We start from the raw sequence: 27772 nt of genomic DNA, 5'->3' as shown, positions 1-27772 counted from the left end.
TTTAGGATTTTGCCTTCTTTCTCATAAGCTGTCTCTGCCCAGGGTCATAGCAGATGATGCTGCTAAATCTGCCCTGGCAGCTGCACTAGGCATCCTCTGGGCTCCATCCCAGGTGCAGGAAGAAATGCCAGTGTTGTGTTTTCTAGTTGGACCCTAGGCTCCAGCCTGGAAGACAAGCTTCTCCATATTTTGACAGCACTAAAAAGCCCTGGCGCCTATTAGCTTGGTAGGCTATTATTTTTCTTTAGACGTGTCCTGTCTAAGGCATATTTCAAGTTTCTTCTCTCCTAGTGTTTAACAGGGACTATATAAAATTCTCCTGTGTTTCTTGTTCAGTAAGTATTTGTTACATCCTCAGAGACTGAATTCCCTGGTTTGTTGAAGGTCTTTTCCTGGGCAGTATTATCACCCTTAGGTATTTGGCTGTCACTGAGGAAAGATGCAAAGACTTTTGAGACTTCTTTACAAGGAAATCTGGTTGTAACCTTAGTTATGAAGATGCTGCCAGCTCGCCATAAAGATCTCACACTATGAGAAGGCGGGGGTTGCCCTATTTTTATGACAGCATGAACTCTAAAACAGATGAAATGCCAACTCTGTCATATATTTTTAAATAAGATGCCACATGGAGTTTCTGTGAAACTAGTTGCATTCTAGAGACAGCTGCCTTAAGAGGGCGGTTGTTCACTGAATGCCTCTCGCAGATGATTTATGAGGTGTTTAGAGACTTGAAAATCCTGACCATCAAGAAGACCCTTTAAGCCAGGAGTGTGTTGAGAAAGGAATGCGATAGGAGAATAAATTCAGAAAAGCCCCCGTGCTGGAGAAGATGCCTGCCTATTACTTCTGTGATAATAGCAACCAATCTTGTTCTTATTTTATTCTCATCTTCTTGTAACTTCAGTTTTGATTTTTTTTTTGTTTGAAATTTAACATCTTACTAGAATGAGCTCATTATTTTTTGTCCTTAATTACATCTGGTATGAAATGTGAGTCTAGCAAATAAGTGTGAATTACATGTCATTACTGTTCCTCCAGAAATAAGTTGTCTCTAGAGAACATTATATGCAGTCAATTCATAGAGGAGATATGAAAGAACTTGGGGATGTCAGGAATTGGGCTGTATCTCCCAGCTGTAAACTTTAAAAGGACATTTTAGGAACTGGCATCACCAAGAACAGTGTTCCTGGGAGGATCCCTCTTGGCAAGCATAAACCAGCATCCTTCTGGAAAGCAGTTCGTAGCATAATAGTTTGGTCATGATTACACAGTTTATTGTTCAACCGTTAATGTCTATAGGGCTTTTTGTTCATCCTTATTGACTCTGGGGTACAAGAATATTAAAGATGATGCGATCTGCTGCTCTCCTAAGGTAAGGGAGCTAACTTATCCGAAGGCATGTATGACTAATCCTCCTCCAAATTCTCACCCCAATACTGAAGTCTTTTTTTGCCATTATTATTGTTATTGTATTGTTGTGTGCTTACTAAGGACTGAGTAGCTTCAGTCTGTTGTGTATTCATGAAAGCCTACAACCTGATTTATTTAACACGTTTACCAGAATACTTGGGGGCAAAAGTCAAATCTATTACTCATATTCATTACTCAGTGTGGCAAAGCAACAGTTGTTCCCCAGTGTGAGCTAGTTACCATAATTATATTGCTGGGCAGTTCAAATTGCATCACTCCACATTTTTGAGCGTATTTTTGATGTAATGTTTATTAATGGGAAACATTGATTTTGATACATTCCTCTAGTAATGCTTTGCTGTGTCTATAAAGAGACCTTGTATTTTGCTCCTTGCAAGTGGATTTAGTTGGGCTTTCAGGTTTTTAGAGATTTTTTTGTAGCTGAGGGGAAGAATTCAAATAGATCTGGTTTTGAAACAGAATTGCATTCACCACTACAGTGACTACATCGGTTTTACATTTGTCATGCTCAGAACTTCAGGCACAACTAAAGTGGTACAGGTATCTTCAGTTGGTCTGGTGCACAGAGGGTAACTTAATCCAAAGGAGAACGTGTAGCTACACTAAGCTTGTGTGATAAATAAAGCAGCAAGGAATCAGCATTAGAGAAGTGTATTGCTTAAGTGCTTTTTATTGTGTCTTCTTTTCAGCTGATTCCTAATTATGTTATTGAAACTTCAGTCATTATAATGGTGTCAAATAGTGCATGCAATAAGGTATCCTGGTGTTGGAAAAACAGGCATGGATAGTAGCTTTCTCTTAAGCATGCATATTGATGCATCTTTTTTCTTAGTATAGGTTTGTCCACCTTTTTAGATAAAGGTAATTTTTAATTAAAGGTGTTTCATTCTCTACAGATTTTAGAATCTATTTTATACTATCCCTTTGTATGGCCGTTTATGGCAGGTCTTATTGCATTCTAGTGTTAAGTCATTTACAGACTAAGTATATGAATAATTGTAAGATCTTAAAGGAACCAAGTGGCAGGTAAACTCTTACCTGCTTGATTTATCTATAACAGAAGAGGCTGCTCTACCCATTGTAGCTTTTTGGTTCAGTGCAGCACAGTGGTGATGGTGGTTTTCTCATGGCAGAAAGGAGCTGAAATTCAAAGGTACCACGTGCTGAAGGATTTAAGTTACTTAAGCAGGCAAATGCAGGAGAGAAGGAAACCCTGCCTCTCGCTTGCAGTGCTTTAAATCAACAAGCAGCATGTTCCAGTTTATGCTAATAGGTTTATGGTTTTCTCTAAAATGAGCCCTTGTGGTCATGTCTGATACCTGGAAGAGTGGATAAAACCACAGAGACCTACTGGAAGGTGATAATGCAAAGTTACAATACTGAGGAAACAGATTCTGTGGGTAATTTTCCCCCTCCAAATATCTGGTTCATTGAAGTTAATCTCATAGAAGTCTGCATCCCCCAAGAGTTTATTGGAGTAGGAGGGATGAAACTGCAGAGAAGCTTTACTCTGTGGGATGATACTATCTTCTTCAGCTGGCCAGCTGCCTAAAAAGTAGACACCTTTGGGAAACATCTAGTACTGAGTATCACTGGTATCAATATCCACATTTTATCTGCATTGGCTCATGAGCACAGTCAGTGCTAGCACAGCAACAGCATATCCAGGGAGATGGCATCTCTGTGTGAAAGCAGTGATCCATATGGCCCACAGGGAGTTTTTCTACATCTCTTTCTACAGCTGGCAAAGAACATAACTGATGGAAAAAATAATTTGTATACAAAGAGGATTTTCCCTTCTTGCACCATTTTAGACAAGGAAGAAGAATGTAATGCTCCTTTACATCCTTCTATTCATCCTTTGAAAGTCTTTGTTCAAGATCCCTTCCCCTCAGGGTAGTTGATCTGTGGAGCTAATAGACAAGGAGACAGTGTACCCAAGAGCTGTCATCATTTGAATACCTGTGGTTTATTCTAGACCTGCCCATATTTCTTCTTCATTCCCAGAAGCTGACACAATGGGCTCTGTCATTCCCTTCTCCTTTCCCACCCTTGGGAAAATACATTGGAGTCTTCCAGGCTCCTTGCACTGACTTTTCCTCTTTCCTCTTTCTTGTTCTTCTATATTGAGCTTTAGGAGGTATCCAAATGCTGCTCAACCGAGATTCCTAGGTATCATGGCTATCAATGACAGCAATAATAATACTGTTATTCACATGCAGCTACAAATGTGCACATCACTTGAAATAAATAAAACTGTTTTTTTTAATGTCAGTGAGCTCAAGAGTGTTGTCTTCCAAGACACTTTTTCTAAGCAAGAACTGATTTAGTCCACTCCCTATATATATAGATATATATGTATATATATGTGTGATCCTTTGCACCAGAATGCTGGTATTTCAAAGTTTTTATATACTATTGGACTTGTAAGCCTTGGCATTGACCTTTCAAAAGGTTTGTGTTATAAAAGAAAGCCTAGATATGGAAGAAAATACATTATCGTACAAAGCTGGAATCTTAAAACTGCACTGTGTTTAGAGAGTCCTTTTTTATTATTATTCTCCACAAGAACAGAATTGGAAGGATTACAGATGGATGGATCTCCTAAGTAGGGCTGTACAAAATTTTCAGAAGGAAACCTGAAAACCTATCTGCTCACAGCTTCATCGCAAAAGAAAAGCTTTGAGACAGGCCTTGCAGCAGTTAGAAATGTGGGTCCATTTCCAATTTCAAATTATTAGAAACTTCATTTTAGTACAGTTCCTCTGTGAGTTGTTAGATTGTTTTGAAACTCAGTACTGGAAATAAAAGTCAATAGGATATGCCTAGGGACAACAGGGAAAAGAAGTATGATACCAAGTCATTGCCCACCTGCCCTATATCTATTATGCTAAATATTGCTGCTATTGCTACCATCCTTCCTGCTTCTCACCTCTACCTTTGGAGTCCTTTCCATTCCCTTAGCGCTTCCCCCTTTTGTCCCACATGGAAACCTTATTCTCTTGTTACCAGCTCTGATCAGGTATCTGTTTGTGTGCTGAGACCACAGGAGCTTAGGGACAGATGTTGTGTGGTCTCCAAGCAAAGAGATGTCAGGATACCCAGGTGGGTTCCCAAGTACTTTGTGTCATTAGCTCTGCCTAGCCCTTAGGCGTTGTTAAACGTTTTGGGTACAACACAAAAAATAGCCACTCCCAGTCCATTGCCTAGGGCTGGTTGGGCACAGAGGGATGAAGTGCACGCCACTGCACGCCAACTGACCTAGAGACCGTGGCTGTAGTCTGGTTACTTATCCTGTTACATGTGTTCCTATTGGGACCAAGCTGCCTGGAGGTGCAGGCTGGGGTTCCCTTTTCTAGCCTGTGATGGCAACGAGCAGCAGGGTACACCGATTTTGGGAGCAGTCAGCCCTTCCCATTTTCTCTCCTTGAACACTCGATGCTTTTCTCAGCAGACCAAGTTCTCTCAAGGTGCTCGTGGTACTTTCCTCTTTTTCCACTCCTTTGGTCTTTCTGGACTTCAGGTTGTAGTTTCCTTCCTTGGATGGAAAGGTTTATGGACTGCTCTACAGCCAAAGGTTTAATGAACTGGAAAAGATACCTGAGTCCACCAATTCCCAGCTCACTGGAGTGAGCTGTGCTTGTAAGGGAATTGATAGTTCTCCCCAGAAGTTAAAGCTATTTGTTGGTAACTTCTGAATTAGCAGGTTTCACACTCAATATCAAGAAAAGGGATTTTGTAGTTTAGCACTCACTGAGATCTTGAGGTTCAAATCCTCAGTTCTCTGATACTCCTAGCTACAGCCATTTTCTTTCTCTTTCTGCAGTTTCCTTTCTGCAGTACTGGGCTGTAACAACTCCATACGTGTAAGAATTTTAGGAAGACATATTACATAAGTATATGAGACAGTCAGATATTTCAGGCACAAGAATTTTTTCGGCAGTTCCATCTGTATATTCATAAGATGGTTGTCTCAGACTTTAGTGACTCGTGTTTCAAATCCCTTTTTGGCTAGAAATAGCACTTACTGATGCTTCTATAGTCCTGTTCTTTTGGGAAATTTGCACTAAGGACTTCACAACACAGCAGGCACAGCATTCAAGTTAATACTCTGAACCTTTGGAGCCAAAACTCACTGGGAAAATAAAGCCTGTTTCAGAAATAAAAAGGAGTCAGATGATCTTTACTGGGGAAAAAAAAAGGGGGGGGGGGAATGTCCCAGATCAGTGTAGTCTCCGTCTGGTATGTTCCCAGATTCCTAAAGAGATAACATCATGTCAAGATGAAGGATGTTGTAATTAGGCTGGGGCATAGCTACAGCACAGCAGGATCCTGACATTGTCATAGCCCTGTGCTGTCGCTGACCTTGGGGTAGTGGAAGACTGTGCCAAACTTAAAATAAATACAGTGTTCCAGTGCTGCTGCTCAGTTAAGGAAGATCAAAGAGAAATAACATTTAATCAGCGGTAATTGTGGTGTTATGCACTAGCAATACTAATTGTTTTGACGACAATTCTTTCTGAAGGTTTTTTTTTGTTAGCACTGAGTAATAACTGATCTGCTAGTGTATTGACCTATAGCACTACCACAGCTCAATTAAGTTTCTTATTGTCCAAATCTAATCAGAGAAGAACTGAGATTGAAAATCGATTCATTTCCTGCTAGTTAATGACTAATTCCCCACAAATGTGAATATAGAGATTAACATTTCAGGTTGAAAGTTTTTTTAGAGGTAGACCCTGCCAGATGGATGTTTGAGAAGAAGCAGTGTGGCTTCTCTTTTCCCATCCATCTTCCTCCAACCTCTTGGCATATGCTGACTGTAGCTTTTGGGTTTTTACTGTGGGTTTTGCTTTATCATAGCCTGTGGTGTGCACTTGTTCTCTGGTTTCTAAACTTAACCCATGTCTCACACAATTGCAAGGAACTGGTATTGATAATTCAAGGTCAGCTCCTAAATTCTCATATATTTCTTCTCCATATGCTTCAAATGAGCATTTCTGCAGTGGCTAAAATAGGACGAGAGGAAATGGCCTCAAGTTGCGCCAGGGGAGGTTTAGATTAGACGTGAGAAAAAATTTCTTTACTGAAAGAGTGGTTAAACATTGGACCAGGCTGCCCAGGGAAGTGGTTGAGTCCCCATCCCTGGAAGTATTTAAAAGACGTGTAGATGAGGTGCTTAGGGGCATGGTTTAGTGGGCATGGTGGTGTTGGGTTGACAGTTCGACTCGATGATCTTAGAGGTCTTTTCCAACCTTAATGATTCTATGAATCTATGATTCTAAAAACATCTGCAAGACAGGGTGACTTAGTCCTTAATAATATTGTAAGAGGTAGTCACTGTCCTTGGAGGTCTGTGAAAGACAGAGACTCTTCTCTGATCCCACTTCAGCCTCTACAAGTTGTGAATTTTCCCTGTGAAGGGGAGAAATCAGATTTCTTGGCTCTTCTAAATATTTCTTTTTTATGTGAAGAATTAGCAGCTGCTTATAAACCTCCCCATGTGTCTATATGCATACGTGTTCACAGCGTTAAAGCTACTGAGCAGAGACATAAGCAGTAAACATCCATGAGGTTTGGCAGTTCTCCCCAGTTCTTGCTAGTTGTATGACTCCCACTGCAGCAGTATCTGAAATAGTCGCAATCCTTTGTTGTGTTTATCCTCACAGTGCGCCTCTGAGGTGGGGACAGCTCATGAATTTACACATGGAGAACTGAGACCTGGATCTAAATAATCATTTAGACTCTGGTCTTTGGTGGTCCTCGAGATTATCCTTTCCAGAGGCTCAGCCCCATGGCTCAGCTGCTGCTGAAACCTATAGACCTATGGCTGTGGATGCTGCCCGTTGCCTTGGGATCCTCTAGCAAGCTGAAGCCAGGTGGTTGGAGGCAGTTTTCCTCAGTGGGACATTTCTACCTCACATTGCAGGTGTGCTCAAGAGTGCAGCTATACCAGAGTCAGCATCCATGGGGGCAAAATGCTGGAGGGCTTTTACCATGAAGATTAGTTCTGGGACACTGTATAAGTTGGGGTTTTTTTTCTCTTGTTTCTGTATTGTTCCTGCTCTGCAACTGACGCTTTACCCCGATGTCTTTTTTTTATTTGCCTTGCTGCAGAAAATACTGTGCTGGTTTCTGCTTTCCAGCAATGAATTTTGCCAGTGTTGAAAGGTTCAGGTCTGTATCCTGTCAGCCTGAGGCCCAGATTCATGTGCATTGATCCACTGTAATCCTATGGGGTAATCTCTTTCCTGATACTCAGCAAAACATAATCAGACTCTTTTTTTCTTGGCTGTCTCGAGAGACGAACTTCATTGCTCTGAAGGAATCTGGCTGGTAAAACCCATGCAGACCTGCAGTACTAGGCTGTGGTATTGCATGCTCCGATCCTGCATTTTTCCAGGGGGTCAGTCCAGTGGACTTCTTTTTTTTGTGTAAAACACAATAAAAAGGCTAGAGTCGAACCAGAAAATGGCCTTTCTCCCAGATAGCAAGCAGGGGCTCACATGCTTGGGTGTGACATGCTTTGCTACATGTATGACAAGCTGGAAGGAGATAATAACCCTTCAAAGATTGATTGGGAGAAGAGGGAGAAACAGGAAAACTGGTAAAGTTTTGCTCCCAGTAAAGGCAGCTGTAGGAGGAACACAAAATGAATCTGACTTCTGAAGCAGTGTAGCTATATTAATGTGCAAGAGAAAAAAATACATCGATGCAGTTGCTTCATTGCGTATTCCATCAGCAGAAGCTGCAGTCCTACATATGGACAGTCTAAATATCATCGTCTGCTTTGATAATCTTGCTGTTTCTTGGGTTACATTAATGCCTAAGAGTAATACACTGAGCTTGGATTTCAAAAGGTACAAACTCTGACATAGTAGTACCATTTTTATTCATTTATTTGTATTTTGGAAGACAGAGGAAATACAATTCACTAATCATGAACAGAGTCTGTTAGGACTATGCTTGCTCTTTCCAGCTTCATCTGCAAAGTAAAAATAGCTTAGCAAAAGAAATCTTTAAGCTAACTAGTCTGGTAATACACGCAAGATGTGGTTGGGCAAGGCTCTCAGCTTTGAAACATTTTCCACAAAACCCTGCTGCTATTCCAGGCAGTTTCTACATGCATCATTAACCCACAAGACCCAACCAACCTGCCCATTTTCCTGTGGCTCTACCGTGGTGGAGCAGAGACCCGGGATCCCCATCAGCCCCATTAGTGCAGCGCTTGCTTCAGCTCATGTGGAGATCAGTGGCATCAGTGCTGTAGCTGGGAGTGAGCTATTGCAAGAGCTTTTAGACCCCTCCTAGGATTTCTCTGCATAATGGAGTGATAATGTAGGGTGGAACAGAGGATGAGAAGGTTGAGAAGAGGGACCCATCTGTACCACACATCTGAACCTCACGTCTGGATCTGTTGCAGCATCCCATCTCTAGCACACTGTAAAGACATGGTCCAATTCCACCCCTTGGAATTTCAGTAATTAAATTAAATCATTGTAATCCTCACTTTATTTTCAATGCATATGAAGAAGATGGCCCCAGACCTTTCGAAGGCATGTGACGTGCCTTTCTGTGCTGATGTACTGCTACTCTGTGGCTGAGATCTGGGAACAGGACAGGAACATCTGTATCTCTGAGATCCAAATCCCTTAACGTTTGATTAAATTATTAATGGAAGCATGCATAGCTGCTGAAGTTACTTCTGCTTCTGTGAGCCAAATTCTTGGGTGCTCGTTCATTGCCTATTATGTCTCTGCAGTAAACTTCTGCCTCGAAGAGCTCCGAGACTCAAATCCTCAGTGGTTATCTAAATGCATCTAAATGCTTTTCATTCAAAGGGCAGTTGGGGATAGGAGCCACAGAAGGACTTCAGCACAGATTAAGGTGTGGTTAATTGCCTCTGGGAACAGGATCTCCGAAGTCTAGACAGAAGAGTCGCGTGAGGAAAGCCCTTGGAAATCCACAGCCAAAACACCTTAAAGTGGTGAGAGACCTGGCTATGAAGGCAGTTGCTCAGTACCCTTCATTGCCTGTGTCCCTTTGTGGGTTTTGCCTTGGTTGCCTAAAGGCCCTTGGGGGTCTGGATTTGAATAACAACATTTGGATGTGTTTCAGTTCATTAAAGATCTCATCCAATGAATAGCAACTGAGGGAAAAACCTTTGACAGAACTAGAAAGTGGTATGGAAATGCTTTCAGATTTAGCACGATTATAGGCCCAATTCAAAACCCATTGAAGTAATTGGATCGTTTGCATTGGTCCATACCGCTAATAATATACATTGTGCTTAGTATCATAGCGGTTAAGATGCAGGTGAGAGAAAAGGAGAATTGTGAAAATTACCTGAGTTAAAGTAGATTTTTAAATATATTTAGTGGGGGAAATGCTAGAATCCAAATCTTCTCTCTCCTAAAGGAGTTCCTCAACCACTAATTTGTTAAAAAAAAGTTTGCTCTCTTTCTGATCCCTTTAATATTAGTTCACACAAGCTGTTCCCAGTTTGGGAACTCATCGTTCCCTGATCTGTACTATGCTGTAGCCAGTGCTTTCTCCTGAGCTGCCTGTTCAGCTTGTCTCAGATAGGGAAGGGAGGTGAGTGTGGGGTTTCCACGTCCAAACTGAGACCTTTCAGCAGGGAAAGGATGTTGAATCATCCCACTGCAGTGATTTTGGAAAGCCTGTTTTGTAGGCAAGCACTGAAAATGCTTGTTCAGCCATAAGTATGTAGAAGATAGCTGGGAAGAGGCCTAGTCTGAGAACTACAAGGACTAGAAGTGTCCCTGCTGTGAAGACTGTGAAGACTTACTTTGCAATAAAAAACATAATTTAAGCTTAATGATCCTCTGCTCCCCCTACAGCCAGTCAAGGGAGAAGTCTCTGACAGCTAATTGGACCGCTTCAGGTGGCTCTTTGGAGAAGCCTCTCTCCATTGACAAAAGAGCGATGCACGGCACTGATCCAGGGCGACGCTGTGGCTCTCACACCCACAGGCGTTCCTGCGCACAGCCCTGTCCTGCTCGGCCTTCCCCTGCCCCTGGTCCCCTCCCCACTGGTGCCCACCGGTCCCCACCGCCCTTGGCAGGATGCTCTCTGCCGGCCCTCTCTGCTCCAGCGCTGGGCGTGGAGGCAGCTCACAACATTTCACATTCATTTCACTGGCATTACTCCGGAGAATAAGGGTGAGACATACCATGAATAAGAGGGGCACATTGTGCCTTATCCATTCTTAATCCACACATTGTCAGGAAGTCTTGAAAATGTGTCTTTACCTATTTTAAAGGTGTATCTGTCCTGACCTGCCCTTGAGCTGTGTATTCCCAGGGCAGTCAAATCTCTTCCCGAAGGACAAATGTACTGGCTGTGTCTTTTTGTGCTGCTGTGGCTATGCTCTTGTTACATTAGTTTTAAGTTGCTGCAGAAGCCCCATATCACCTCCTGCTCTCCCGCCTCCCGCGCTGCACTCCAGCTCCCACCTTGGTGCTGGAAGCTGTGAGCTTACATCAGTGACCGAGTCATCACCTGGCCATGTGTAGGCAGCATGTTCAGCTTTCTGTACACTACTCTAGTTCTGGTTGTCTCTGTTTTATAGCAGAATTTCCATTTTAATAGAAATGCATCTCAAACATGATAAAACATCGCATGAAAAACAAAGCGCCTCTCAGGCCTGTCTATAGAGTCTCTCCACCCCATCCCACCAATCAAGGAGATACCCTTCTTTTTTGGAGCCCCCATCACTGGGGAATTTGGGGAAGTGTATTGCTTTTGGTTTTGTTTTTTTCTTTATGTTTTAGCCATATGCTAAAGCTTTAGCCATATGCTTTAGCATATGCTTTATGCTTTTTCAGTAACTCCCTCCCAAAGATGATCTGAATAGAGTTGGTCACTGAGTTGTCTGTGAATAGTATTGCTTCAAAGATGCTAAAGCATCTGCAGCCAAGCAGATAAATATTCCCAGATATTTGATCAGTTTCCCCAAGACTTAAGTTATGTACAATTTGTAGATGCTATTCGCTAGATATTCTTGTTCCAGGACCCTTCGAAAGCCCCCCATGTACCAGAAAGGTGTCCAGAAACACTCTGGGAGCTAAGAATCTGCAAGACAATCTCCAAAATTTAGAAGCGGAGTAAGAGGGATGAATTTTTTTGTCTTCCTTTTTCCTTTCTTAATTGGTAGTTGTCTATAGAGATAATACTTTCTTCACACACCAGCATGATCTAACCAGTCAGAAAACACACAGGCCAAGCAAGAGATGAGACTAGAGAAGCAGAAAGGAATGACCAGTGTTTGGTCACCTGTGGAACTGACTGCTGTTAAGAAGCCCAGGCAGGTGTAGTTTGCCTTGATTTTTGGATGAAAAGGGTAAAGCAGGAGACAATGCTGGTGAGTAGAGTGCACTTTTCAGTGGTACCATTGCAGCAGAAGGGAACTAGCTGCTTTCGTATGTAGATGGATCACCTGGACAAGAGTTTGCAGAGGAGGCTGAACGCTGAAGGCACTGACTTGCCCAGTGGCTGTAGCCTCTGAAACTCCCAGTTATGTTTCTTTACTTGTTTTTGAGGCATTCACTGAGCCCATGCCAGAGTGCCATATGAGGCGGACTAAATCACCCTCCTTATATTCCCCCTGCCAAAAATGGGTGTTTGTCTTCCAGAGATCCCTGTCTCCCATTGCCACTTGGCTCAGACTGTTTTAATAGTCAAATAACGTTTTACCAGAGCTGGCTTCTTTTACTCTGTAATTATTTTGGTTTTCTTTTACTCCGTTTCTTATTTATGAATCATTTCAAAACAGGCCAATGGAAGTTTTCAAGTAGGTTTTTAAACAAGTCTTGACAATGTTTTTTAGTTGTTCTGAGCTAAAAATGGTACAAATCAGCAGGTACAGACTGGAGAAGAGTGTCTTCGGTCCCTAAAGGACCTTTTTCTGTATTTGCTCCCTAGAGGGAGGCAAACAGAGAGAAGAAAAAAAGAAAAAAAAAAGGCATCAGTTCCATTTGTTCATCTCACTAGGCTGTAAATGCCAAGGCTTAGCTCTGAGCAGTGTCACTGCCTTTCTTACCTCCGAAGAGAAAAAGTCGTTGTCTTGTCTGTGATGAAAAATTTAGAAGGATGCTTTTCTCCCTGCTACGTGAGGTTAATGGTACGACTGGCACAAGAGGTAGGCACAGCTTGCTTATGCTCCTCTGATGGGAAACTGAACGATATGTTCGTGTTTCCCCAAGAATAATTTAGAAATGGTCTTCGGCATCTCCAGCCACTGACCCCTCCTAATCCCCCGCTTTGTTCTTGGGCTGTTGAATATTTTTGGGTGTCTGCCACTTCTTAGCCATTTTTGTAGGTGAGCTGCTTCATTGTAGTTTAGTTCTTTGGTCCCACCCGTACATTTGTACCATTTCTCAGTCTGGATCATAGGAGAAAGCACCTGAGTGTGTTTTGTTTCTCTGGAAGAGGACAGTCCCATTTCCCTCTGGCTGCTTGCCTTTCTGTTACAGAAACTGTGGAGTGACAGAGTCACAGAAATACCGATCGGCGCATCCTCAGCAATAGTCAGCTCTTAACCGAAACAACTTGGAAGACTGTAAAATTTTGAAGTATTTTGTTTCGTAACCTATATGTCACAGGACAGTGATCAGTACAGATTTAAAAAGGAAGAGATTATTCTAATTGTCTTTTTGGCTTTGAACAGCCAGCAAGCTCCCAAGAAAAGGGGGGGGGGGGGGCGGCAGTGGAGTCCCAATGGAGCTACAGGGCACAAGAGCCACTTCTTAACTTCCCACCAGTGATCTGCAGAAGTGTGCATATATTTATATACGCACACACACACACGTAAAATTAAATACCGCCTATGTTAACATCCCCAGTTGATACAGAAGTTGGGGAAAAGGTAGGTCATGAATAAGAGAAAGCAATGAGCAGGATTTTCAATAACCTGCAAATAATGTTCAGGTTTTGGATAACATTCACATAACTTACTTTGTACTGACACAGCTGAAACCTAGAATTGTGAGCCTGAAGAGCCTTCCCATGGAGGGAGCTCTGTTTGCTTTGACAAAAGGTTGAGCCTTGCACTAGAAGAGCAATTCAGCAAAGTCTGGTAGCTGCAGTCACTGCAGTCCTGAATTGTATCAGAGAATCTCTGAATTGTGTCAGAGAATTACGAGCCCAATCATGCTTACCATACTGGAGTCCAAACATTTTTAAAGGTCAAAAGACAGAAAGCACAGAAAGAGCTGCAACAGGACCTTGAGGTATTTACATCTCCATCAGTTTGGATTATCAAAACAGAAATGGCCTGGGTTGAGTGCAGGCACATAAGTTACATTTTCAGGAGGAGATGATACCAAATGCCTCTTTCAGCTATTGGAGGAGGGTGGTAGAAGCAGCAGCTGGATGCTGACCCATACAAAGTCAAATGAGAAAACAGCAACTTTAACAGCGATGTTAATGTGGACAAAATGCCACTGGAATGGGTACAGCATCCCTCTCTCTCGATGCCTCCACACCATGTTCAAATCTCTTCCCAAAAAGATACTTGGGAACTGAGATAGCATATTTGATACCTCTTATGAGATAATGCAGAGATTTGCATCCCTTTTGGGGTAATTCACAGCAGGGCAGTACTCTGAATGGATGGAGGTGGGCAAAATTTAAGGAAGATTTTGCATTGACTATAATGCCACTGAGCCAGAGAAGAGATTGTATAGCAATCGTATCTCTACAGCAATGCAAAGGTTATCTGGAATTGTGTCTGAAAAGTGTCAGAGAAAACAGTAAGTTTAAAGGAAACTTTCAGGTTAGGACCCCCTTGGCAATGCAGCAGTGGCTCCTGACATGACCCACGTGGCCACAAATTTGTTGCAAGCAGCAGGCTGTGCACTAAGTTTTGCATTTTTTAGGGCAAGCCACAGTATCCAAGTAGTCATTTGGCCTCCTCAAAAGAAACGCAGCAAAGGCTTGCCATATTCTACATCTGTATTTAGTCAGACAATTAGTAGCGCCCATTTCTGTATATGCTGTGAGATCCCTAAGATCCTCCATGAAACCTGAGTGCACTGTTCAAGAGCTTTCACAGCTGACCACAGCAACCATCAGCCTGCAGTGAAGGCTCTGGACGGGGACATGGAAAATTGTGAAATGCAGATTCACTTCCTCGGCTGCCACTGAAGTCTTTCCTTCAAACTTACATTATTAAATGCAATACTTGCTAAGAACTGGAATTTAAAAAAGCACAAAATGAGATGGCTCTCAGATTGGTAGTAATGCACGTTTATACTTTAGGAGCATGAAAACCTCCATGAAATTGTGCTGGCAATATAGAAACAAACATTTGTGTACAGTCCCTTCACTGCAATGGGACTTCAGCACGGGTTTAAAACTCCCTTTCTTAAGAGATATGTTTTCTTGAGTCTGGGCCACAGAAAGAGCAACTACTGTCTCAAACACTTCTTGAGAGAAAAAATACCACCTGAAAACCTACATGTTATGGTCATTTAAAATATTTTGTTAAGCTACAGTCAGTTGCAGTGTTCACTGATAATGGATATTAAACACGACAAGCATTGTCCAGTATTGTTTAACCTAATCTCAATTCTCATCTTAAGTACTTGTATTATGTTGGTTGGCAGAAAAGAACATATGTTCCTGGTTTTTTAGGCTGTATCTGGATTATTTTTATTTTTTTTTAATAAAGTTACATAACAACAAGCCCACACATCTACTTGGTTGCAACATGTCAAGGGCTGGTTACTCCCAGGCAGAAAAATACTGCTAAAATGTACCTTGGTTGCTGTATTTCATAGTCAGAGAATATTACATAGAATCTCCCATTTGCACCCAACTTCATTTTAAGGTTCATCTAGTTAATTTAACTTTAAATCAGGGTTAAATATATTTGTACTATAGTTTGCGGGTAAGCGAAGAGGTTTTTGTAGAAATAAGCTTTTAATAACCATAACACTGTAACTGTTACGGAAGCTTACACTGCATATCTTCAGTTTTGCACAAAGCCCACCAGCAACTCTTCATAAATGCCTCACCTCAGTATTTTGCAGGCAGGTACGTGCTTGCTCCCCTGCATTGCCCACAGTTCTATTTATTACTGTATTTTGCAGTTCTTCCCATATGGAGATGCTTCAAAGTTTGCCCAGCATGCCTTCCGAACCTTTGATAAAAACGGAGATGGGACCATCGACTTCAGAGAGTTCATTTGCGCACTGTCCATCACCTCACGAGGCAGTTTCGAGCAAAAGCTGAACTGGGCCTTCAACATGTACGACCTGGACGGTGACGGTAAAATTACAAGAGTGGAAATGCTGGAAATTATAGAGGTGAGATCAATATGACACTTAAAAATAACGTCTGAACATGAATAAAATTCGATTACTTGTTCACATACCCTTTAGATTTTAAGCACGCAAGAGGCTGTAATATCATTAAAAACATACATTACGTACATTCATCCTATGCTGACTCATACCTAACTGATGCAAGCACACTAACATTGTAATAGATGTAATCTTTGAGAATTGCAGAGAGTACACATGTGCCTATAAGCTTTTAAATATCAAGCGGTTGTTTTTTTTTTCCCCTGATGAATGGATTAACCATAAGAACAGCACAGCAAAGGATTTACAAAGCCCATCTCAAAATCACTTGACACCCATGAAATTACTGGTTTGTAGCTGAAGTAGCTGAACCCTCACTGGATATTAACTTTAGATGATTACAGAAATTTACAGGGATAACCCCACACTATTTTAAGTGAGCTCTCACAGATGGGCTTTAAGATGACCACAGCGTATAACAGGAAGGATAAAGTTTACCACCCTCGTCATCTGCCGGCTACTCGCCACAGTAATTAATACCAGATTTTGCTGACATGTACACACAGGAAGCTATTAAAAGGTGATGACTTCTAAAACTGATTATTCAGAATTTATGTGAAATAGTTCAATGGAGTGACTAAAAGCCAAATAAACAGTTGATCCAGAGAATAGGTTACAGCAGTTTTGCACTGTGAAACAGAAAGCCAAAGAAATTCATTCCAGGATGCAAAATGCAACCACCGAAATACATCTAAAGAAAGTAGAACACATTCTTCCTTGTTTTAAGTATATGGACACCTGATTCTAAGAAAAAAAAAAAGAAAAAGTCTTTAGGGAAACTGGCAATCATTGTATTGTTGGAATCTCCCTCCAGAATTTGATCACAGCAAAAAATCAGGTTAATTCGTATGTTGAATTTTCTATTTGGTTTCTTTCCAAAGGCCATCTACAAAATGGTGGGCACTGTGATAATGATGAAAATGAATGAGGATGGTCTGACGCCTGAGCAACGGGTAGACAAGATCTTCAGTAAGATGGATAAGAACAAAGACGACCAGATCACACTGGATGAATTCAAAGAAGCTGCAAAGAGTGATCCTTCCATTGTATTACTCCTGCAGTGTGACATTCAAAAATGAGCTTGTGTACAATGCGCCATAGACTGCACAGAAGTTTAATGTTCCATTCAGTTTGCAGCTATTTCCACACACACAAAAATTTGCTTGGACTACCTATAAATGGACTTGCTTCTTGTGTTTGAAACACTTGTGTGCATGAGAATGTCATTTGCTAAAGAATTTTAAAAATATATATTATAAAAATAAACTGCCACAACGTGACGTGTGCAATGTCATTTCATAACAACCCTATTCCTCTGAAGCCTGTGCAGCAGTCCTGTGCTGCAGTGAATTATATTATTTATTGTTCATGTTTTACTGATGCTAGCTCTGTGTCTCCTAGACTGAGTAATGTTAGTGACACTGAATTCCCATGGTAATGTTAACTGTTTATTATAAATCATGTCACCATTCTGCTGTAAAGTAGTACTGGACAGACAGAGGGGAAGAGTTCCTCAGCTCTTAAGTCTGATCCACACATGTGCTTGTATTGTCAGTGGATATCAATGTACTTCATTTGCATGCCTTTTAGGTTTGCCTTAATTCTTACCTCATTTGCATCCCTTCAATCTGGAAAGAGTTATGTCAGAGGAATGCAGTATATAAAAAAAGAAAACCCTGCTAAAATGATCCCTTTAATTAAAAGTATATATAAAAAAATATATATATAATGTTTAAAATATTGTTTTATTGGAAGTTTAAAGGTTTTATTGAAAGTGTATTGATCTTTGCCTGAATTTTCAAAAGCTTCCACAGAGGTTGCAATATATATGTCCCAAAATAAATTTATAACATTTGACCTTTTCCCCTAATTCTTATTTCATGTCTTCAGCATGGTAATAGAAAAAAAAAAAAAAAAGCTGAATCTCTCTAAGTATCTGTCACTGTACTACTGGGAAATATATATTTCATTACAAAAGCATGGAGAAAACTTCTTTGCACTCACTCACTCAGAGAGTCATATTATACGAAACCAAAAGTTGTAGTTCTTGTATTTACCAACAGAGCAGCTGTTTATCCTCTAAGATGCTAACGCTAAGATTTAGCAGTATACTGTTAAATGCTAGACCTGTGCTTACGTAGCTTTTTAAGCTAGCTGGAAGTCAAATACAGTTTATTTGCTTGGCCTAAACCTGGTCTTTTAATGTTTTTCCTTCCGTAAGCAAGAGTCTTTCCTCTTACCGTATGACACTAAACTACCCCGGGTTTAATATAAACAGACATGTTGTCAAAAATCATTACTGATAAATTAACCAGAGTATGATGATTGAGAAGGGACAGTGAAGAGAACCACCTTCCTCCTCAATTCTATGTGCATCGATCAAGTTCGGCGCAAGTACGAGTTCTGCGCGGCCCTGGGAAAGCATCGAGAACTAGCAGACTGCAGACATTGCAGATAAAAGTCTTTCCTACACCACGCTTCCCACTTGCTTTAAACACCGGTTCCTTACAGGACTACAAAAAAGATGTCTGAACATCTTACAATTGCATGTGGGATATTTCATCTTTGCCTTACAAAGAAACGAGACAGTACTCTTAACAGCTAAAAATCAGACGATAAAACATGACCCAAAACAAATCATTCTCTGTATATTCAAATTTTAAAAGTGAAGCTCATGTTAACATTGAGGAAAACACACCACCACCATCACCCCCCAATTTTACACAGTTTGCTAACAAACATGGTGGGGGGAACACAGAATCAATTGTTGTCACAACCACAGCCATCCTCTCATATTTAAGCTTCTTCGTATTCCAAACAAACGGCAAAAGGCAGAAATTTCAACTACATTTTTTAATACCAGAATTTTACTTAAGACTACACAGGTACTATTCTTAGCAAATTAGAGAGCGGTATACTTTGTACGTTTGGCTGTAACTTAAAAATAAAACACGCATTCTGAAAATGTTACATACTTCTGAGAATGATATGCCCATTTTTTCCACTCGGGCTTAAATTACTAGTTGCAGAGAGGATGTTGAATATTCCTGGGAATTTATGCCTCTTTGGTTTACATATACTTATTTGAGAAGCAGTACCTCATTCTACATTTCCCCGCACCTCAAATTTATGTAGCTGGACAGGCTCCATTTACTTTAATGCAGCATTAAGCAATGCATCGCCATCCAAAATGGCCAAAAGCTCAAACACAGTCACAAAATGTAACATCAGCACTGCACTTCTCTCTCTAGGGAGCTGGTATAGTAAACTCTGCATTTAAAGTACCAAGAATAAGATAGTTTTGAGCCCTTAGTAGGATCATTGCAAAAAATAAGTGCATCCAAGCAAGTGCTTTAGTAATTGTTTATTCAGAACTAATCCTCTACCATGAAAACAGCTGCTTATATTATACAGTCAGGGACACATTTTCATCAAGTACAGTGGTAGATTAGAATAAATACAATATATTGATTTGAACCAAAGACCAGAATTGTTGCCAACTGCACCAATATTTCAAGTAAGTCTATAGAAAACTTGGGAGAAAGCCGAAGCGTTAGCTCAGTAGGAATGCGATAATTTTCCTTAAGCTCTTTTCTCCACACAACTCATTATAAAAGTACTAATGAAGATAAATGTTTTTCTCTCTCCCGCCTCAGCACTCTTGCTTTATTTTTTTGGATGCTGAAGAAAATCAGGAGGAAACAATGCTATGCAACTCTGTCATTTTATATTGTAAAAGGGTCTGAAACATTCTAGTTTCATCGTAAAATCGAGTCAAACTGAACATGTGGTTCATGATCACGTAACAGGATCGAGGACTCCCAGTACAAACAAGCTGGGCTTGTGCTCCAGACAAGTTTTGCCAAGTATGCACTTTGCACGGCTTCCTCCTCCCCCCCGCCCCGCCCAGTATTTTCACATAATCCTAAACAAGTTATAAGTATCTTTAATATGTATTTCATCAAATCACAGGATTATGGAATTGTTTAGTTTGGTAGGGACCTCCAGAGGTCCTCCTCCCTGTCCAACTCCTTGCTTGAAGGAGGTGCCGCAGTCTATTCAGACCCCGAAAGCCTCCAAGGATGGAGGTCCTACAGCCTGTCAGGACAACACGCTCAAATGCCTCAGACCTTCATCACGAACAATCCCACCCCCCGGTTTATCCAGCCAGAACCTCCCCACTACAATTTATGACCGCTGTCTGTCTCTCTTCTGCCACGCGCTTCAACAAAAGGCCTGGCCCTGTTTTGTCAGTAACCTCCCCAAAGCTGCTCTGAGTCTGCTGGCCCATTACCCTGGGCTTTCAGAAGTAAACGTCTGAAGCCTTTAAAAGATCACTAGACTTAATTCCTACAGTTAGAATGCACTAGGACTGCAGTTAGGTTTCTCAGTGTATTTTCCTTCAATTCTTATCTAGCTTCCATATTTTAGAGATACCTACAAGTTTAATACGTGCTTGCGTAAAAACTAAACAACATTAAAGAACACAAAATACTGTGCAGCGGCTAAAAACAAATTTGGCTACGAAGCTGCGTTAAAACTTGCACTGCAGTTAGGTTTTATTGAGGAATTGCTATTCGGCAAATAACTGTAGAGACTGCAGAACTGTTCTCTGAATAGTCTCAATGGCTTTTGTATCCCTGTAACGTCAAAAGAAAAAAAAAGAAAAAAGCATGTCTAATGGCTGAACTCTAAGAAGTGATTGTTTCTGAAGAGCTCCCAACAATTTCAAATTCCTGGAGAAAGGAGAACAGAAGAGAAAAAAAGTTAATTTGGTGCAGTGTGAAAAATCTGGTTCTTCTTTCTCCCTCTTATCCCCAGTAAATGCTTGTATTATTTAAATAAAGCAAGTTTATTTTATTTTAACTACTCAATGCTGTAGAAAAGCTACTGTATTATTTCCCAAAATTCTTATTCCACTTCATTCCGCTGTATTAGAAGGACTTCTGTCACTTTGGTTTGTTACAATATAATGAGTATCTACAGATTTAGTCTATACCTGCAATATAATATAATGCATTATATATTATGTTATATATATATATAATATAATTAATATCTACAGACTTAGTCTATACCTGCAAACTCAGACTGTGCATGAACTTAGTTTATTGGAATTAAGAATCTAAGTTTATAAAGCCACAATTTGCCAGGTTTTGTAAGCTCATGTCCAAAGAAAATCAAACTCTTCCCTATAAACTCTTTAGGAAGAAATGAAAGCACTTTTTTCCTGCCTAGAGAATATACTGTAAATAAATTTGTCACTTCTCTAATTATGAAAGTACACACTGTAAGTACTAATAGCTTCTCATGTTCAGCTGCTGTGGTTCCAATGGAAAAAAATGAAACACGTTTTACTGCATGTATTAATTAGCACACGTTTAAGAAATAAAGCAGAGCTAGCAGGAAACCAACATTTTTAACTTAATGCTATTTTTAAGCGTGTAGAGACACTAAAACATTACCACAAGTATCAGTTCTCATTGTTTATTAAAATATTACTCCACAGTTATACAAAATATATTTCATATTTTCCAGAAGAAAAAACAGAACAACTGATAAAAAATTCTCCTAGTTGGTAGTTAAAAATATCAACTGAACATTCAGGATTTTCTCATCATCAAAACTGTGCTTGTTCTTGGTCTGTACACATACAGTAATTCTTAAAAAACAAAAACAAAACCACAGGAACCTCTTCTTTTCCTGAGAGCATCTAACAAAAGATCCTCTTATCCAGCACCAGGAAGTAATAACTTTACACACATCATTACACATTTATCCTCAATAGTATGTCATATTCATACACAGAGATACTTATTGATCTTCCTCTTTGTCATTCCTATTTTGGAAATTCAACGTTCTTTGGCCTCTTTCAGGGTCTTGCATTCGAAGGATTCGAATACGGGAACTTGTAGGCAGAGAACTAAAAATAAAGCATGCATCATTTAAACAGTGTTTCTTCTCCACAAATTTTAGTATTTCCATTTGATTCTTTCCATCACATATTTTCCTTTAAATAACTCCACCTTTTTTCTTTGACAGTTTTAAAAAACAGTGTAACGGGGTGAAGTTCTGGCTCCACTGAACTCATACTGGAGCCAGACTTCAGTAAAAGCTTGAGGTGAAGACAATGACTGATTTCAATCATGTGATTTCTAACAATTAGGCTACCTTAATTATAGAAAAGGTACTTTTAAGAGAAACTCCAAATGAAATAATGATCGAATACGGTTCATACTTGCCTTACAGATCCTGAAGTGGCACACACTTTATACATGTATAATCGCTCACATCATACTAAGAATGAGCAAGTTCCTAAACATACATTTATACAGGCTGCTCCACCGATTATCCTAAACGTATTTTTTCTGATGGTGCCTCCGTACTTTTGTTAAATTAAATGTTTGTTGAACATGCAACATGTAACAAAATATAACAAAACCAAGCTGCACTTGAATTATTAAACTTTTAAACAGTAACCATACAGAAAATTCCTGTATGTTTATTGAACACGGTTTCAGAAATTCCCTCCAAAGCATTTCCACTTAAATAACAACAGAATACCATTATTCTACTTTTTACAGATTTTAGTAAGGGAAGACAATTAAGAGTAAGTCAACTTCATTTGGAAGACTGCTTAATTATCCTACACGGGCTTCACTGATTACATTTGACTAATAGAGAGAAGAGTTGGCTGCATAAGGTTAGACAGTGACTGTCCCCCTAAGCTGGGCTTGGCTTTACCAGGGAATTATATGGAGGTTTTTAAAGAATTTTGGGCTACTAGATCAAAAAAAGAAAACAAGGAGTAAGTTATCAGTTTCTAGAGCAAGGATACTTAAAAAAAAAAAATCAACTCAAATGACAAACTTCTTCAAGTACTGTAGTATTAACAGGAAAAATGGAAAAATGCAGTCTTCTGTTAATTTTGGAAGGGGAGAGGGAAATACAGGACTAAAAGCTACCAGGAGCCTACTTGACACAATAAAACATTTCAAAAAGCTGTTCTACTTAAGCTAAACTGATTCAAGTCCCACTGAACTACCATATTAAGAGACATAATGTAAAGAAGAGTGAAAAACCTGTTAAATTCCCAGAACCATCAGCAATGAACTGCTTAAATGTTGATGTTCTACTGCTACAAAGAGCAAAATTTCTTTCTCCTCATATTTACTTTTTTCAAGTTATACTCCTTGCAATAGAACTTCCTTGTAATTCTTGTACCAGGAAACATAACGCAACATTATTACCTCATGCTTTGTGGGGTGAGCAAAATGAACTGTCGATGATGCTGAGAGTCAGCCACCTTAAGAATCATATCCATTGCAATTCTTCTGTTAACCATGTCCTAAAGACAAAAGATTTATCAGGTAGTGATACTGACCGTGTACTTCACTGGCCTATTATTGCACAAATTAGGACAAATGCTTAAGAATAAATTAATTAGAAAATACCTTAATAGAAAAACCTACCGGAATTAATTCATATACAGTAAAGCTTAGCTAAAGAAAAGTCTAATGAAAACTAAGCTGGAGAAACATTGGGGTTAAATTCTAAGAGCTACAAACTATAGTCTGGGGAAATTCCTAAATTCTACTTTTTAGTACACATGCGCAATAGAAAGCTTCTATCAGAACAATCACACACTCCTACTCACGTTGCCTTTCTGTCAACTTTGATATACACGTAGTACTTCTTACTTTATTGGTACACTGAGATTAACTGTATTTTAGTAGAATAATGTTTCCTATAAAAGCCTGCCTCAAAATTACCTGAAAGGATTTAAGGGCTGCATGAAACCTAAGATATTATGTAGCTTGTTTTTATTATTATTATTATTATTATTACTATTTTGAACACGTTATGCATTAGGCTTACTGAAAAAGATGAGTAATGGGAAGGTATTATTAGAAGGGGTTAAACAAAGCTCTGCGTCTATACATTGTTACACATGAATCTAGGTATCTCCCTTGCAAATATGCTGATGGAGTCCTCTCGTGGTGGATCTCCAGGATTACACCAGAACGTGGAGACAGGGTTGCACTTGCTGGCACCGCAGTGGAAAGAAATTGTGTGGAATTATGTATGGGATAGATGACATGGAAGTTCTCTGCATGGCCTATGGTTCTGAGTATCCACCCTTTTCTGGACAGATGGATAAAATTCTGCACAACTAATTCGTAAAAGAGGACCTAAGCTTTGGAAGTTAGCTGACAAATGACTGCTTGACCACCTTGGATGATGCATACTTTCCTTTTTGAAATCTTTATATACGAAGTATATTATCTTTTTTTCCCCTCTAGGTCTGTGATTCCCAGTAAATAAATCATTGATGAGGGAGGGACACTGAAGGCAAAATGAAATAATCCAGTATCAACTCTCTGTCTCACAGAACTAATTCTTTTCTCAAACCATACCACACTGCATATTAATAAGGAGGAAATAAAATAAAAATGTATTTTAAAAAAAAATTGGTTAATCGCCTATCCAGGGAAGCTGTACACAAAGATGAGGTTTAACAGTTTTAGCTGACATTAGTATTTAATGTTCATTATTCTGCATTTCAGCATCTTGGAAAGATGCTACTACATGAAGTATAAAACAAGTTTCTGAGTAGCAACAGTGAACTCAATTGCTACACTTGCTCTGAAAAGAAACACACTGATCTCAAAATTGGTAGAAGCCAAAGCACATGCGGAGCCCAGAACTGTCACGACAATATACAGAGGCAACCTGTGACAAAGACAGTAACAACTGCTTGGGGAATGAATAAAAAGTTGTATTTTATTATTTTTGCACTGAACTAAGGTTTAAGCATGTAAAGTAACAGAGATGCTTATAGCTCTGGGTACCAACTTCAGAAACAGAATAAGCTTCGAAAGTCACTAAGCAAAGTGAACACGATGTCTAACAAGTTTTGGTTTGGGGGATTTGGTTTTTGGTTTGGGGATTTTTTATTTATTATTTGCAGTTAACTATAATGTTTTAAAATCTAACCAAATACAGATAACAACCCAACTGTTTCACTAATTTATATAAATCAGAATGGCAAATATAGTTTAAGTTCAAACTATACCATGTAGACATCAAATTCATCCAAGCATCTGAAAGGAGATTCAGTGATGGACCACAGAGAAAGAATGAAACAAACTGTTGAGAAGGAACGTTCACCTCCTGATAAGGATCTCACATCATTAAGGGCAGCTTTGTCTTTCTCTCGAGGCTGAACCTTGAAATAAAAATATTAGAGCAATTTTTAAACCTGAGATGGAGACTTCCTAACAAAATCGTAATTTTAACAGCAAACACATTACACACAAACAGATAAGAGATCACTTGAAAACAATTTTATGCACTTCACCGTCACTGCCATTCTGGAATGGGATGGCTCCTAACCATTTAATGACACATTTCTAGGATCACTGCAACTTTCTCCATCAGAGTAAAATACATTGAACAGATTGAATGACTCTGCCAGTGTTTTCTTATTCAATTCTCTATTTTTAATAGCTATTAAACAATGTTTAATAAATGTCAACCAGTGTGGTTATATTACAGTAGAATCCAATGTTTACCAGCAAAATCTAATGTTTACCAGTTACAACAGAAAAGCAGGTAATTGATTTACAGCAGGAGTTTAAAGGAGGAACAGTTTCTTTACCGGAATACATGAAACATTGTGAACAGTCCTTTGGTTCCATTGATTATGATGACACCTTGTGGCACTCCCCCTTTAAGATTAACTTAAGCATTTTCTTGTCCTGTTAATTACATTACCTTTAACAAGCTAAGCAGAAAAACAATTTTTTTTTTTGGGGGGGGGGGGGGGGTTGTGTTCTTTTTTCAATTTACTTTCCTTGACTAAATATAGATCTCTTGCACGAGAAACATGAAACATCAGCTATAAAAAAGAAATTATTCTGATAAAGCCAGGTAATGACTTAACATTTTATGGACTGAGTTGGAGTTCTTCAGATACATATCCTTCACCTGTTTAACCAGGACTGTGTCAACACATACTTATGTTGTCACTACACAATTTTCCCCTCAATTCCTAAAACTGAAGTCTCCTACAGAAAAAAAGTAAATACCCCCATGACTAAAACTTTTGGGGAGGTGCGTTAAAAGATACACAGAAAAATCATAACATTGAAGCTTTCAGCCATTAAAAGTTGTTTAAATAACAACTAGAGCCATTATACAACCACACAAATAAAGGCAAACATCCTATCAATGAAATAGGAATGAGTCATTTTGAAAGACTGACTAGGATGACTCGCTAGTGAATTCTTATCCTCGGCGTAAGACGACAGTCCAAATTTACTCCATGTAATCTAGCAACCTATCCATATAAGATGGCAATATGGTTTTTGTTCCTGTTTGTTTTCAACAACATCCTACAATTTTGCATATCACATTTTGGAGAGGGGAGAACAATTTATTCTATCTTTTGCAATGCATGTTCCAGCAGCAGATATTTAAAAAAATATTGATAATAATTCATTACATATTACGATAACTGAAGTAATATAAAATAACTTACTGTTATTGAAAGTGTCTCATTCTTGTGATCAAAAAGTATTTTTCCAGAGCAAGCCCGAATACGTAATAAATGGTCAAAGTAGAGATTGCATCGTAAAGAAAGGAGCCTTAAATCAGTTAAACCAAGCAAACAAACATTAGGTCAGTAAGTTTTAAAATACATGAAAAAGTGACAACAGATTTTTATCAACAGTTCCACATCATAATCTTAACTATTAAGCCCTGCTCCATTAATAACATTTTCCCAAATCAACTACGCTCTCAAGCAGGTGACGTTCAATACTGGACATACTGGAGAGAATCACTGACACAAAGGAACAAGGTAAGAAATCCAGATGTACAGGCTTTGTATTTTCTAGAAGTCTGGACTGGAAGCTTTTTACACCATTCTTCCACAACTTCAGCAGAAAATGACCACATTCCATTTCTTTCCTATCCAGTATTAGGACTGCACAGTAAGGATAGTAAAGAATTTACGCGGACTCTGCTAGACTCCGGGAATTAAACAGTGTTGAGCCTTAATTTCTCCCCCTCCCTCCTTCTCCCCCCAGTTCTAGCGTATAATTCCCCATTAGACAATAAATCACAGTTCCTTCAAGAAAGAACTATGGTTCTTTAACACATCTTAAAGTGGGATTCATACTCAAGTTTGGGCACGAGGAACAAGACTCAGTTTGACATACACAGGCACCATAAGGCAAGTGTCAGATTCTGCAGGTAAATCTTACTCACTACTATTTCTATACTTCCACCTGCAAAGGCGGGATTCTCCTGGTCATTACTATTGTCAGGATCGTACTGGCACCTCCTCCAAATCCAGATCAAAAAGTACAAAAAGCAGAGCCAACACAGACATCCCTCAATTTCTGCTGAAGGGAATGATAAACAGTAAAGGACTGCACTGGAAAACAGACCACCAGTCCTTTGGAAAGGAGGCCACCACAAAATCTTCATTGATGGGTAAAGGGTACTAAAGGACTGAAGCAAGAAAGAAGGGGTGCACTCCCACTACGGACACTCCATGAGAGAAGCAGCTGTCAGATTGCAGAATCTGAATAAAGATCTTGAAATTTTTTAAGCACAGGGCAGAGGAAAAGTGTTTGGCCCACAATGAAATTACGTGAGCACAGCACGACTAATTACACTCGATGAAAATGAGTGACAGTCTAAATTGTTTCAATGCTAGTATGTTGCTTGTATTTTACTGACCAAAACCAGCACTGAAACACCGAAACAGAACTGCTTTGGATTAAGTCAGCATAGTTGAGGCCTTTGGAGCAAAATAGAGCCTCCACTGAGGTACTGGGTTTGCGCGGCAAGGTTTTGGTAGCGGAGCAGGGGGGCTATAGGGGTGGCTTCTCTGAGAAGATGCCAGAAGCTTCCCCCATATCCAATAGAGCCAATGCCAGCCG

At 39.7% G+C, this 27772-nt stretch overlaps 2 protein-coding genes across 3 annotated transcripts in view; one reads left to right on the top strand and one right to left on the bottom strand.

Moving 5' to 3' along the window:
- The window catches only part of VSNL1 (visinin-like 1), a 50852-nt gene extending 33128 nt beyond the window's left edge, over positions 1-17724 (top strand). The window contains exons 2-3 of one of the 2 annotated variants that reach the window (XM_009334345.1): positions 15546-15761; positions 16700-17724. In XM_009334345.1, coding sequence (XP_009332620.1) covers positions 15546-15761; positions 16700-16897 — 414 coding nt within the window. In that variant the 3' untranslated portion in view covers positions 16898-17724. The remainder of the gene's footprint in view (positions 1-15545; positions 15762-16699) is intronic. The other variant, XM_009334346.1, reaches the window with a different exon arrangement.
- Positions 17725-21327: 3603 nt separating this feature from the next.
- The window catches only part of SMC6 (structural maintenance of chromosomes 6), a 34033-nt gene continuing 27588 nt past the window's right edge, over positions 21328-27772 (bottom strand). The window contains exons 24-27 of the mRNA XM_009334344.1: positions 26362-26467; positions 24895-25047; positions 23069-23166; positions 21328-21741 (exon numbers count right to left, since the gene is read on the bottom strand). Of these exons, the coding sequence (XP_009332619.1) occupies positions 21633-21741; positions 23069-23166; positions 24895-25047; positions 26362-26467 (466 nt within the window). The 3' untranslated portion in view covers positions 21328-21632. The remainder of the gene's footprint in view (positions 21742-23068; positions 23167-24894; positions 25048-26361; positions 26468-27772) is intronic.

This window comes from Pygoscelis adeliae, unplaced genomic scaffold, assembly GCF_000699105.1.
Source record: "Pygoscelis adeliae isolate BGI_AS28 unplaced genomic scaffold, ASM69910v1 Scaffold211, whole genome shotgun sequence".
Classification (NCBI taxonomy): Eukaryota; Metazoa; Chordata; class Aves; order Sphenisciformes; family Spheniscidae; genus Pygoscelis; species Pygoscelis adeliae.
The sequence above is the reverse complement of the archived record's forward strand: the minus strand, read 5'-3'. Positions and strand labels throughout refer to the sequence as shown.